The 13,020-nt window shown below is 55.4% G+C and overlaps 1 protein-coding gene and 1 pseudogene across 3 annotated transcripts in view; one reads left to right on the top strand and one right to left on the bottom strand.

The window, feature by feature from the left end:
- Positions 1 to 431: 431 nt before the first annotated feature.
- LOC104674166 lies at positions 432 to 750 on the bottom strand (annotated as a pseudogene). The gene has a single exon (XR_749607.2). The product of XR_749607.2 is annotated as an NADH dehydrogenase [ubiquinone] 1 alpha subcomplex subunit 3 pseudogene (transcript).
- A 4,304-nt stretch (positions 751 to 5,054) lies between these two features.
- The window catches only part of SPIRE2 (spire type actin nucleation factor 2), a 43,520-nt gene continuing 35,554 nt past the window's right edge, over positions 5,055 to 13,020 (top strand). For both annotated transcript variants that reach the window (XR_004055515.1, XM_010378436.2), the window contains exon 1: positions 5,055 to 5,367. Coding sequence is in view for 1 of the 2 variants with exons in the window: in XM_010378436.2 (XP_010376738.2) it covers positions 5,124 to 5,367 (244 nt within the window). In the remaining variant the exon portion in view is untranslated. The remainder of the gene's footprint in view (positions 5,368 to 13,020) is intronic.

Genomic DNA, 13,020 nt, shown 5'->3' on the forward strand with positions numbered 1-13,020 from the left:
GCCACCACACCCGGCTAATTTTTTGTATTTTTAGTAGAGACGGGGTTTCACCGTATTAGCCAGGATGGTCTCGATCTCCTGACCTATGATCCACCCTCCTCGGCCTCCCAAAGTGCTGGGATTACAGGTGTGAGCCACTGCACCTGGCTAATTTTTGTATTTTTAGTAGAGACGGGGTTTCACCATCCTTGATCTCCTGACCTCGTGATCTGCCTGCCTCGGCCTCCCAAAGTGCTGGGATTACAGGTGCGAGCCACCGTGCTTGGCCTTTTGTGTTTTTAATAGAGACGAGGTTTCACCATGTTGGCCAGGTTGGCCTTGATCTCCTGACCTCGTGATCTGGCCGCCTCGGCCTTCCAAAATGCTGGGATCACAGGCGTGAGCCACCGTGCCGGCCATGTTTTCTTTCTTTCCTTTTTTTTTTTTTTTTTTTTCCACATTTTTATTGGGAGCCGTGGGAGGGGCGGCCTCTGTCAGTGAAGGTGCTCACAGTTTCTTCAGCCACTCCAGGCTTGGGCCCTGAGGGTCCTGGGGGTGGCTGGGCACGTCCGGCATGTTCCCATCATCACGGACGGGCACTGGGTAGTTGTAGGGCGTGGCCTTGTTGATCATGATGGAGTACTTGAAGTAGGGGCTGAATGAGGGCATAATTATAGCGAGGCCCCTGATGACGAAGGACGTGACCAGCACTGGCTCCTTGTCCCAGGCATTCTTGAGGAAGGCGCCGAGTCTCGCAGCCATCTTGGTCTCCTCCTTTTTTTTTTTTTTTTGAGACAGAGTCTCGCTTTGTTTCCCAGGCTGCAGTGCAGTGGCGCCATCTCAGCTCACTGAAACCTCTGAAACCTCTGCCTCCCAGCTTCAAGCAATTCTGCCTCAGCCTCCCAAGTATCTGGGATTATAGGCGTGCGCCACCATGCTTGGCTAATTTTTTTTTTTTTTTTTTTTTTTTTTTTGAGACAGAGTCTTGCTCTGTCGCCTAGACTGGAGCGCAGTGGCCGGATCTCAGCTCACTGCAAGCTCCGCCTCCCAGGTTCACGCCATTCTCCTGCCTCAGCCTCCTGAGTAGCTGGGACTACAGGCGCCTGCCACCTCACCCGGCTAGTTTTTTGTATTTTTTAGTAGAGACGGGGTTTTGCCGTGTTAGCCAGAATGGTCTCGATCTCCTGACCTCGTGTTCTGCCCATCTTGGCCTCCCAAAGTGCTGGGATTACAGGCTTGAGCCACTGCACCCAGCCTTTTTTGTATTTTTCTAGTAGAGATGGGGTTTCACCATATTGGCCAGGCTGGTCTTGAACTCCTGACCTCGTGAACTGCTCCCCGCCGCTACCCAACCTCCCAAAGTGCTGGGATTACAGGCATGAGCCACCGTGCCTGGTCCTAACTTTTAACATTTTTTTTTTTTTTTTTTTTTTTTTTTTTGAGACAGAGTCTCGCTGTCACCCAGGCTGGAGTGCAGTGGCCGGATCTCAGCTCACTGCAAGCTCCGCCTCCCAGGTTCACGCCATTCTCCTGCCTCAGGCTCCGGAGTAGCTGGGACTACAGGCGCCCGCCACGTTGCCCGGCTAGTTTTTTTATTTGTATTTTTTAGTAGAGACGGGGTTTCACCAGGTTAGCCAGGATGGTCTCGATCTCCTGACCTCGTGATCCACCTGTCTCGGCCTCCCAAAGTGCTGGGATTACAGGCTTGAGCCACCGTGCCTGGCCAACTTTTAACATTTTTTAGTAAAATCTCAGTGTTGTAAGTACTGCTGGTAAGTCCATAAGGATCTCAGGTAGGATGGTTGATGCCAGTTCAGAGAGAGTCACTGTTCAGCCAGGTGAGTCAGCACTAGGTCCTTGCCAGGACGCAGCAGCAGCTGGAGGACTGAGCTCACAAATGGCATCCTAAAACCTTGTGGTCGGTAAGGGACACGTGAGGCCCTTTGAGGAAGAGAGAAGGTCCCCTTGTGCCCCAGCCAGCTTCCCATTAGGTTAATTACCATCTTCTGCTCAGACATCCCCGGCCAGTGCTGCACTGTGGCAGTGGTAAGTCTGCAGCTCCAAAGAGTGCTCTGGGGTGGTGGGCCAGTCGTGGTGAGAGCAATGTCCCCCAACTTGACTTCTGGCAAGAAGTGGTGAGACCTACTCAGTGGGGTGTTGCAAATGGAAGTCTCTATTGCCAGGCATTGTGAAGGGAGAAACCACCCTGTGTGTGGGCCCAAGGATCAGCTCAGACGTCAGCAGAGAACAATTCCCCATCCTCACACACCTGGCGGTGTGTGGCCGGGGCCTTTCGTTACCACGAATGTAGAGACTGCTGCTCCTGTGTAAATAAGATGCTCATGGTAGGTTTTCTGCTGTCGCTCTTCTAAGGCAGAACTTGAGATTCCTAACTTATCCTTTGTTGGTACCCATGCTGGGGGCGGCAGGGACAGATCAGGAGGGGAGATCTGCTTGAGTGCCAGGTTTGTGGCACACTGTATTCAGGGCATGGCACCCCACCCCCAACCCGCTCATCTCCAATTTTCCTTCTGCAAAACCCCAGTGCTCCTGTTAGTCTTTATGCATTTATTTACTAGAGATAGGGTCTCACTGTCACCCAGGCTGGAGTGTAATGGTGCAATCACAGCCCACTGCAGCCTCGACCTCCCAGGCTCAAGTGGTCCTCCTGCCTCATCCTCCCAAGTAGCTGGGACCACCAGCACACACCATCACACACCTGGCTAATGTTTTTAAAGTTTTGTAGCAGTAGGGTCTGATGTTGCCCAGGCTGGTCTCAAACTCCTGGGTTCAAGCTATCGGGTCGCCTCAGCCTCCCAAAGTGCTGGGATTACAGGCATGAGCCACTGTGCCCGGTCCACTCCTGTTACTTTTGGTTGTGTTTTAGTTTGGGGAATCAAAGAAAGACATTGCCCCGCTGTTGACTATAAAAACTTTAGGCACAGTTTGTGATCATCAGACTCCTTTCTGCTTACAGATGAAAAGTCCAGCTGGACTGGGCGTGGTGGCTCACACTCGTAACCCCAGCACCTTGGGAGGCCGAGGCAGGCAGATCACCTGAGGTCAGAATTTTGAGACCAGCCTGGCCAACATGGCGGAACCCTGTCTCTACTAAAAATACAAAAAATTAGGCCGGGCGCAGTGGCTCAAGCCTGTAATCCCAGCACTTTGGGAGGCTGAGGCAGGCGGATCACAAGGTCAGGAGTTCGAGACCTGCCTGGCCAATATGGTGAAATCCCGTCTCTACTAAAAATACAAAATACAAATAAAATACTAAAAATACAAAATATCAAAATACAAAAATTAGCCGGGAGTGGTGGCGGATGCCTGTAGTCCCAGCTACTCGAGAGGCTGAGGCAAGAGAATTGCTTGAAATCAGGAGGCAGAGGTTGTAATGAGCCGAGATCAGGCCACTGCACTCCAGCCTGGGAGACAGAGCAAGATTCTGTCTCAAAAAAACAAAAAAACAAAAAAAACAAAAAATTAGCTGGGTGTGCTGGCGGGCACCTGTAATTCCAGCTACTTGGGAGGCTGAGGCAGGAGAATTGCTTGAACCTGGGAGGCACAGGTTGCAGTGAGCCAAGGTCGCGCCACTGCACTCCAGCCTGGGTAACAAGAGGATAACTCCTTCTCAAAAAAAAAAAAAGGAAAAAAAAAAAAGTCCAGCTGGACCGGTGCAGTCGCTCATTTTTGTAATTCCAGCACTTTGGAGACCAAGGTGGGCTGGACTGCTTGAGCCCAGGAATTCAAGACCAGCCTAGACAACATGATGAGATCCCATCTCTACAAGAAATAGAAAAAATCAGCTGGGCGTGGTGGTTCATGCCTTTAGTCCCATCTACTTAGGAAGCTGAGGTGGGAGGATCACTTTAGCCCAGGAATTTGAGGTTATAGTGAGCTACGATTGTACCATTGCACTTCAGCCTGGGTGAGAACTAGTCTCTAAAAAAAAAGAAAAAAAATCATTGTGGAACTTCTTTTTTGGGATAGGATCTCACTATGTTGTCCAGGCAGGTCTGGAACTCCTCCTGGGTGGTCACCAGGAGTTGTCCAGGTGGAGTCTAGAACTCCAAGTGCCCCAAGTTTCACCTCGGACCCGCACCAGAATCTCCGTCCCTGGAGCCCAGGCATCTGCATGTCATGCCCCCGGTGGCACTGGCAGCCCAGGAATCTGCATATCATGCACCGGTGGCACTGGCAGTACCCAGGCTTGGGAACGTTTGTGCCCCAACTGCATTTTCTTGCCCAGTTATTCAGATCTGGCACAGCTATGGCTGAAGAGGCCTCAGGATAAGCCCCAGCTGGGCTTGCGTCCCTCAGGCGAACACCCAGTCTCCGGGAGTGACCCGGCCTGAAGACACAAACACGCCCCAGATGGGATGGCGCCATCCCTGGCCAACCGTGCGTGTTTATTTTTTACGGACACCCTGGAGACGTCACTGCAGGCACATTCCCTGCTAGGCAGAGGCATTTATTAAGGGCTTCATACGTGAAGGCCGGATGCGGGGGTAGTCGCCCTCGTCCCAGCCACCCTGCGACAATCCCTGGAGGTCACCTTGCCCGGGGCTCGGGGAGGCCACTGCGGGCTTTGTCTGCTCAGTTCCTCCCGGCTCCCTCCCGCGTTCCCAGCGGCAAACCTCCCAGGCCCCCGCGGTCACCGCAGTGTCCCCGGCTGGACGCCGGCCGGGGCTTGCGTGGGCACTGGCCGTCTGGGTCTGCCGGGGAGCGCCGGGGGTGTCACCGTGTGTCCGAGCTTGCGGGCCCCGGCCCATGTCTGCGCCCCCCACCCCTAGCCCCGGTCCTGCCCAGGACCCGGCCTCGGCCCCGCGCCCCTGCGTCCCCAGCCCCGAGCCCGCAGCCCCTCCGCACCTGCCCGCGTCCCGCCCCCCGGGTCTGTCCCTCTCCGAGCCCCACCCCTCCGCTCCACGCTCCTCCCCCTGCACGCATCACCCTCCCCCACGGCCCTCCCCCTCCACGCCCCTGCGGGCCCCTCCCCCGCGCCCTCCGCGCCCCGCCCCCGGCGCCGCCCCGCCCCCCACCTGAGGCGCTCGCGCGGGGCGGGGCGGCCGGGCTGACCCTGCGCGGCGGAAGGCGCGGCTGCATGGACGCGGGCCCGGCGCGCGGGAGGCGATGACGGCCCCGCCATGGCCCGGGCGGGCAGCTGCGGCGGCGACGCGGCGGGCGCGGGGCGGCCGGAGCCCTGGGAGCTGTCCCTGGAGGAGGTGCTGAAGGCCTACGAGCAGCCGCTCAACGAGGAGCAGGCGTGGGCCGTGTGCTTCCAGGGCTGCCGCGGGCTGCGGGGCTCGCCGGGCCGGCGCCTGCGGGATACCGGGGACCTCCTGCTGCGCGGGGACGGCTCGGTCGGGGCGCGGGAGCCCGAGGCCGCGGGTGAGGCCGGGGGCGGGGCCAGGCGGCGGGGACCGCGGTCTGGGGCGTCCGTCCCGCCCTCGGGGGGGTGGTTGTCCCGGCGGAGGAGCTGCCACCGTTTCTGGAGCGGGAGACCCCCCCCGCCTCTCTGCGGGACCCGGAGCTCCCTCCCTCCCCTCTCCCTCCCTGCTTCCCTCTCTCTTTCCTCCCTTCTTCTCACCCTCCTTCCTCTGCCTCCCCGGCCCTGGACGTTCCCCTCCTGGACCCCACATCTGACGCCTCTCCCAGGGCGGGGCGGGCTGCTCCCCGGTGGCCTGGCTTCCTCCGCGAGAGGGACTTGGGCCGGTGGCTCAGGGAGCACGGAGCTGGGCCTTTGCTGGGGCGACTCCTCCCCTGCCTTCAACAGGAAAGGAGACAGAAGCGTCCCCTTGGGGCACTTTCTCCTGGGTGGGAGGTGGGGGCCTGGGTCTCTCTTGGTGTCTGAACTGACACTAAATCCCTGGGTTTAATTGGGAGAGGAAGGGGTGTGTAAAGTTGGGGAGACAGCCTGCTTGGTGTTTCTGTTCTTAACCATCAACCAGAACCAACAATTAAGCCCTAGAAAGATACTTGAAGTTAGAATGGTGAGCTTAAGCGATTATTTACCCTTTACAAAAAAAACCAAAAGTGATTTCTTCCCTGAAGAGCTGGAGTCCTGGCTTGGAGCATGGGGTGTCACCCCAAATGCTGGTACCCTGCTGTGGGGTAGAGGCAGGCTGTGTGTCTCCCGGACTCTGCAGGCCTGAGAGCTGTGGGTTTGCAGTGAGGAGGCCTCTGTGGAGGACCAGGAGGGGCCAAGGCAAACAGGAGCCACCGACAGAGCCACGTGGGGTGGGGGCCGCTGCGCGCCACCCAAGGGCCCTTCCGTGTGCCTTCAGCAGGTCCTGCTCATCCTGGAGCCCCCCCAGTGCCTCCACACTCCTGCCATTTGCAGTATCCCACACAGGTGACAGCAAGAGCAGGCCCTGACAGTGTTCCTCCCTCTGGAGAAACCCAAGGCACAGGCTTGCGCGGGCACTCAGACAGTGGCAGCCTTCTGATTCAGTGTGGCGCCCCTCAGGGCTGTGCCCACTGTCGCCCAGAGGGTGGGCTGAGACGGCAGGTGCACGGGGCCCAGGAGGCTGCATGCTCACAGAGCCTCTGTGAGAGGCTGCCTGGACTTCACCCCATCCCTGGAGATGAGTGCAGAGCAGGACGGGGCTGTAGGCAGCCTGGTTGGTCTGACCCTCTGACTATCAAGATGGGGAAACCGAGGAACACAGTGGTAAGTGGTTAGAATCCAGGGCTCCTCGTTTGTCCCTGAGCTGTGCGGGAGCCCAGCCGCCTGCTTCCTGTTGGTGCTGTACAAGGCGTCCTCAGAGCAGTGATCTGATTCTCTCCACCTCCATCCCCTGGGTGGTGTGGCCCCTTCCTGGTCATCACAGCCCTGGCAGCAGTTCCTGGCTGGGGTTCAAAGTTCAGGCAGGGCACCGTGTTGAGCTTAGGGGGCGGTACCCGCCTGTGGTCCAGTTCATTTTTTATTTGATACTATCTTTGGTTTCTGTTGATAACCCTGTCTCATAAAGGTGAATGAGGTTTATGACTTGCCGTCTCTTTAAGGTTTAAGAAAAATCTGGGCTGGGCGCGGTGGCTCAAGCCTGTAATCCTAGCACTTTGGGAGGCCGAGACGGGCGGATTGCGAGGTCAGGAGATCGAGACCATCCTGGCTAACACGGTGAAACCCCGTCTCTACTAAAAATACAAAAAAAAAACCTAGCCGGGCGAGGTGGCAGGCGCCTGTAGTCCCAGCTACTCCGGAGGCTGAGGCAGGAGAATGGCGTAAACCCGGGAGGCGGAGCTTGCAGTGAGCTGAGATCCGGCCACCGCGCTCCAGCCCGGGCGACAGAGCGAGACTCCGTCTCAAAAAAAAAAAAAAGAAAAATCTATTACCCTGAAGTTTCTCTGCCATCTTTGTGGTGCTTCTGAGTCAGCTGAGACGTCAGGCCAGCTGTCTTATCAAAGGTGGCCAACCCAGCCTTTCTCTGGGACTTAAGTGATACGTAAATACATTAAAAGATGCGTATTTATTTCTCCCTGTAAATACCAACAGGAAAACATCCACATCTCACTTGTTGTCATTTTAGTTTCAGTTTTTTACGCCAGTTGAATTTCTCAACCTGTGACATTGGGCCTTCAGTACCCACCCTCTCACACAAACTGAAGATGGGTAGTAGGTGTGTAAAACAACTTTGAAAAAAAAAACAACAAACTAAACCATATTTAGGAGGATGAATAATAATATCGTAGCACACAAGTAGTAATACTTCTCGTTTTTAAGCTAAGATTAGAAAAACAATGACTAGAAGAGACTTCCTAATCTTTACTCTGAAGATTTTATAACTGCTTGGAAGCTTTTTGTTTAAGTGGGGGAACGGAAAACACGTTACCATGTGAAGGTAATTTAAGAGGATTTTTTATTTCTTTATTTATTTGTTTTTTTGAGACAGAGTCTGGCTCTGTAGCTCAGGCTGGAGTGCAGTGGCGCCATCTCGGCTCACTGCAACCTCTGCCTCCCGGGTTCACGCCATTCTCCTGCCTCAGCCTCCCGAGAAGCTGGGACTACAGGTGCTCACCACCATGCCCAGCTAATTTTTTTGTATTTTTAGTAGAGAATGGGTTTCACGGTGTTAGCCAGGATGGTCTCGATCTCCTGACCTCGTGATCTGCCCGCCTCGGCCTCCCAAAGTGCTGGGATTACAGGCGTGAGCCACCGCGCCCGGCAATTTTTGTATTTTTGGTAGAGATGAGGTTTCCCCATGTTGTCCAGGCAGGTCTCGAACTCCTAACCTCAAGTGATCCACCCGCCTCGGCCTCCCAAAATGCTGGGATTACAGGCCTGAGCCACTATACCCAGCCTTTGATAGGCTATTATTAAAACCTCATGATGGAGAGTTACTTCGTACAAATTGAGGCAGGAAACTTGGTACAAATTGAGTCAGGCATCACTGCTGTGTGCGGAGCTGTTCCCTGAGGCAAAGCCAATTTCTCTTTTTTTTGAGACTGACTCTCCCTCTGTTGCCCAGGCTGGAGTGCAGTGGCGTGATCTCTGTTCATGGCAACCTCTGCCTCCCGGATTCAAGTGATTCTCGTGCCTCAGCTTCCCGAGTAGCTGGGGTTACAGGTACCAGCCACTGTGCCTGGCTAATTTTTGTATTTTTAGTAGAGATGGGGTTTCATCATGTTGGCCAGGCTGGTCTTGAGCTCCTGACTTCAGTTAATCCCAAAGTGCTGGGATTACAGGTGTGAGCCACCATGCCCAGCTGGCTGGTTTCTCAAATACATCTCAGACATGGTGCTGATGAGGGTCTGTGTGGTCTGTGTGGCGAGGTGGGTGAGACGGCCCTTCCTTCTGTCACCTGCCCTCTTCACCCTGCTTGGCTGCTTTACCCGTGACCCTATTTTTTGAATGTTTTTTCTTGTCAACTTTGGACGCTAAACTTTTTCTTTTTTTCTTTTTCTTTTTTTTTTTTTCTTTTTTTTTTGAGATAGAGTATTGCTCTTTCACCCAGGCTGGATGGAGTGCAGTGGTACGATCTTGGCTCAGTGCAAGCTCCGCGTCCTGGGTTCATGCCATTCTCCTGCCTCAGCCTCCCGAGTAGCTGGGACTACAGGCGCCTGCCACCACGCCCAGCTAATTTTTTGTATTTTTAGTAGAGACGGGGTTTCACCGTGTTAGCCAGGATGGTCTCGATCTCCTGACCTCGTGATCTGCCCGCCTCGGCCTCCTAAAGTGCTGGGATTACAGGTGTGAGCCACCGTGCCCGGCCTGGATGCTAAACTTTTTCACAGGCAGGCCCCACTCTTTACGCTAGGATGCCCCACGTTGCTGGTCCTCCAGGTATCCCCTACCCTTCCTCCTGCCCCTCCCCCTTATACCCGGCTCTCAGGCCGTCTGCCCCTAAGGCACCCCTCGGGCGCTGGCTCTGGGGTTCTGCTGTTTCGCAGCCCCGCCACACTCCCAGATGCCTGAGCCTTCCCAACCCATTCATCTCACAGCCTGTGTTCCACACAGAAACACCCATAGTAATCCAGGCAGCACTGGGCACCGTGTCCGGGTCTGAAGCTCTGCAGATGCGAAGCTCTTTCTTCCTCTGGTTCCCTCTCCCTCCTGCGCTGCACTGATGAGCAGGCCCCAGCTTCTTGTCCCCATTCCTTCTCGAGGCAGAGTGATGGCAGTGCATGCCCAGGTGAGGCGAGAGAGGGGCTCTGGGCCCAGGAAGCACCCCATGGTTACTGCCTGTGTGAAAGGGCATCCTTTTCACCCACGGAAGCCCCTTTGTGTGTCTGTGCTGGAGTCCACCTTTGCCGAGGAACACCGTGGCCTCCAGCCCGCAGCCAGCGTGCCTGTTCTGCCGCTGGATCTGGTCTGGCTGGGCCTCCTCAGTGGCCAGGACTGTCTGCACTCTGCAAACGTGTGCACGTGAGTGTTTCATTGTTTTCTGGAGATGGTGTCTGCAGTTGTGCTGGAGAAAAGCAAGAACTGATGGGAAAGATGAAATTCTGCTTCCAGAGGAGATAACATTTTCCTCCTCCTGACTCTCCTCCTGGAAGCCAGGACACTTCTGGTTGGAATGCGTTCCTCAAACCAGGTGGTTTCTGTCAGCAGCTTCCTGACTCCTCACCAGAGCTGAGGGGCATCACGGCCAGCGTCACCTGCCCTTACGGTCCCCGGGCACCTTTGGAGTTCAGGCTCTGCTTCTCTTGCACTCTGGGAGGGGCACTCAGTCAAGACATGGTGTGGAGATGAGGCCAGGTACCCCTGACAGGAGGGAACGAAGGGCCAGGTTGAGCAGTGCCCTTCCGTTCTCTTGTTTGCTCTCCTGACAAAGGGCACTGTTTGTTGTTGTTGTTGTTGTTGTTTTCTGAGATGGAGTTTCGCTCTTGTTGCCCAGGCTGGAGTGTAATGGTACGATCTCGGCCCACTGCAACCTCAGCCTCCTGAGTTCAAGTGATTCTCCTGCCTCAGCCTCCCAAGTAGCTGGGATTACAGGTACCCGCCACTAAACCCAGCTAATTTTTTTTTTTTTTTTTTGTATGAGACGGAGTTTCACTCTGTCGCCCAGGCTGGAGTACAGTGGTGCGATCTCAGCTCACTGCAACCTCCACCTCCCCGGGTTCAAGCGATTCTCCTGCCTTAGCCTCCCAAGTAGCTGGGATTACAGACACCCGCCACCACGCCCGGCTAACTTTTGTATTTTTTTTTTTTTTTTTTTTTTTTTTGAGAAGGAGTCTCGCTCTGTCACCCAGGCTGGAGTGCAGTGGCCAGATCTCAGCTCACTGCAAACTCCGCCTCCCGGGTTTACGCCATTCTCCTGCCTCAGCCTCCCGAGTAGCTGGGACTACAGGCGCCCGCCACCACGCCCGGCTAGTTTTTTGTATTTTTAGTAGAGACGGGGTTTCACCGTGTTAGCCAGGATGGTCTCGATCTCCTGACCTCGTGATCCGCCCGCCTCGGCCTCCCAAAGTGCTGGGATTACAGGCTTGAGCCACTGCGCCCGGCCAACTTTTGTATTTTTAATAGAGATGAGGTTTTACCATGTTGGCCAGGCTGGTCTCAAACTTCTGACCTCAGGTAATCTGCCTGCCTTGGCCTCTGAAAGTGCTGGGATTACAGGCATGAGCCACCGTGCTCAACCAAAGGCACTGTTTTTATTCCCGTTTTACGAATGAGAAAACTGAAGTCCACAAAGGGAAATCAACCACCCAGGCGGTATCAGGGGCAGGCTCAACTCAGGCCCCTATGGCCTGCTGGGCTTGAGAAGGTTTGCTTTTGTACCTCAGTTTCCTTCTCTGTGAAATGGGAGGGATGAGCCGCAGCGGTGGTGGTAGCGTCTGTACAGCCCTGGGGCACGCCCAGCTCCAGGAGCACTGGCCAGTGAGGGTGGCAGCAAGGGACTCTGCACCTCTGCGCTCCCGCCAGGCCCGCCGCGGGGAGCAGCACATGTGGGTCCAGGCTGCGAATCCTGACTGGATTCTTAGGGAGGGGTTCTGCAAAGTGCACCTGGTGGGGGCTGGGCACTCCTCCCAGGCGCGTTTCTTGGTGATGTAAAATGACTTCCATGGCGGAGCCCCTCCATGTGGAAAGCGGGAAGGAGGCTGGCCGCTGTGTGTGGGTGTGGGCCTGAGCTGGGTGTGTCTCTGTGTGAGCCGGGGTTTGTTTGTAGATGGCATTCCTGATTTAGTCTCACCTCTGAGCAAGGATTACCTCACAGGAAGGCAGTCCTGCAGCAATCATGTTTTCTTTATGGAGACGTCTGTGAAGCTGCCTGGGCTCGCGGCTGGCCGTCGTAGACGACCCCAATGAGCATAGCCCAGTGACTGTTCGCTGAGCCCTGGCTTGGGCAGTTGTTGCAAGTTCTGCCTTGTGCTTTTAGGCAAAGGCTTGGGATCCCCGTGCTACTGTTGAGATTCGGTTAAAGGTGGGGACGTGGCCCTGTCCTCACTGCCACCTTCCAGGCCCTCCTACACCGAGTCACCACCAGCCTGATGTCCACAGAGAATAGTTTCTCTGCCCCAGATAGGAAAGAATCTGCTAGGTTTTTCTAACTCAGCAACAGGGGTATTGGAGTGCTAGTGAGAGCCGGCTGCCACAGCCTGTAGGGACTGGTTGGTCTGGTCCTGGGATGCGGCCCATTTAAGCAAACATACCAGTGGGTCTCAGCACAGGAAGACAGAAGGTTTCGGCCCTGATCATTCGCTCTGACCCCTCAGAGGGCACTGGGACTCCGGATAAGGTTGAGGCCCCATTTAGGAGGAAGGCAGTCCGGAAACACGCCTGGTAATTAGGCAAATCAGCTCGTGCCCGAGGAAGTCCAGGACACCTGGAGGAAGGGCCCAGCCTTGCCTGGCTTCTCTCTCCTCCTCATTCCAAAGACCCGGTTATTCCAGCATGTGTGTCTCTCTGGGACTGAGGAGCAGGAGGAGTACGTGGGAATAGTTTAAAAGGAGTGTATGGGCCAGGCGTGCTGGCTCACACCTGTAATCCCAGCACTTTGGGAGGCTGAGGCAGGTGGATCACATGAGGTCAGGAGTTCGAGACCAGCCTGGCCAACATAGTGAAACCCCGTCTCTACTAAAAGTACAAAAATTTGCTGAGCTTGGTGGTGGGCGCCTGTAGTCCCAGCTATTTAGGAGGCTGAGGCAGGAGAATCACTTGAACCTGGGAGGCAGAGGTTGTAGTGAGTCGAGGTTGCGCCACTGCACTCCAGCCTGGGCGACACAGTGAGACTCCATTTCCAAAACAAAAACAAAACAAACATCGGTTATTCTCTTACAGTTTAAGAGGTCGGGAACCCAGGATGATCTACCTTGTCAGGGGGCAGCACCTGGACCCTCACCTGCCACCTTCAGCTCCTCTCAGTACACGCTCACAGGTTCTGAGGTTAGAACACAGACAGCTCTAGGGCCGTGATTCTGCCGATCGCGGCAGGCTGGGGGTTGAGAATCTCAGGGAATGCCCACTACCCACTTCCAGATTCCTCCTCCAGTGTCTCCAGGTGTTTCCTTGTGTCTCTCTCCATCCTCCCTTCCATCTCATTTTAATGCATTTCAGGGAAGTTGTGGACAGGAGGACAGTTCCCCTAAATACTTCAGCCC

This window comes from Rhinopithecus roxellana, chromosome 20, assembly GCF_007565055.1.
Source record: "Rhinopithecus roxellana isolate Shanxi Qingling chromosome 20, ASM756505v1, whole genome shotgun sequence".
Taxonomy (NCBI): Eukaryota; Metazoa; Chordata; class Mammalia; order Primates; family Cercopithecidae; genus Rhinopithecus; species Rhinopithecus roxellana.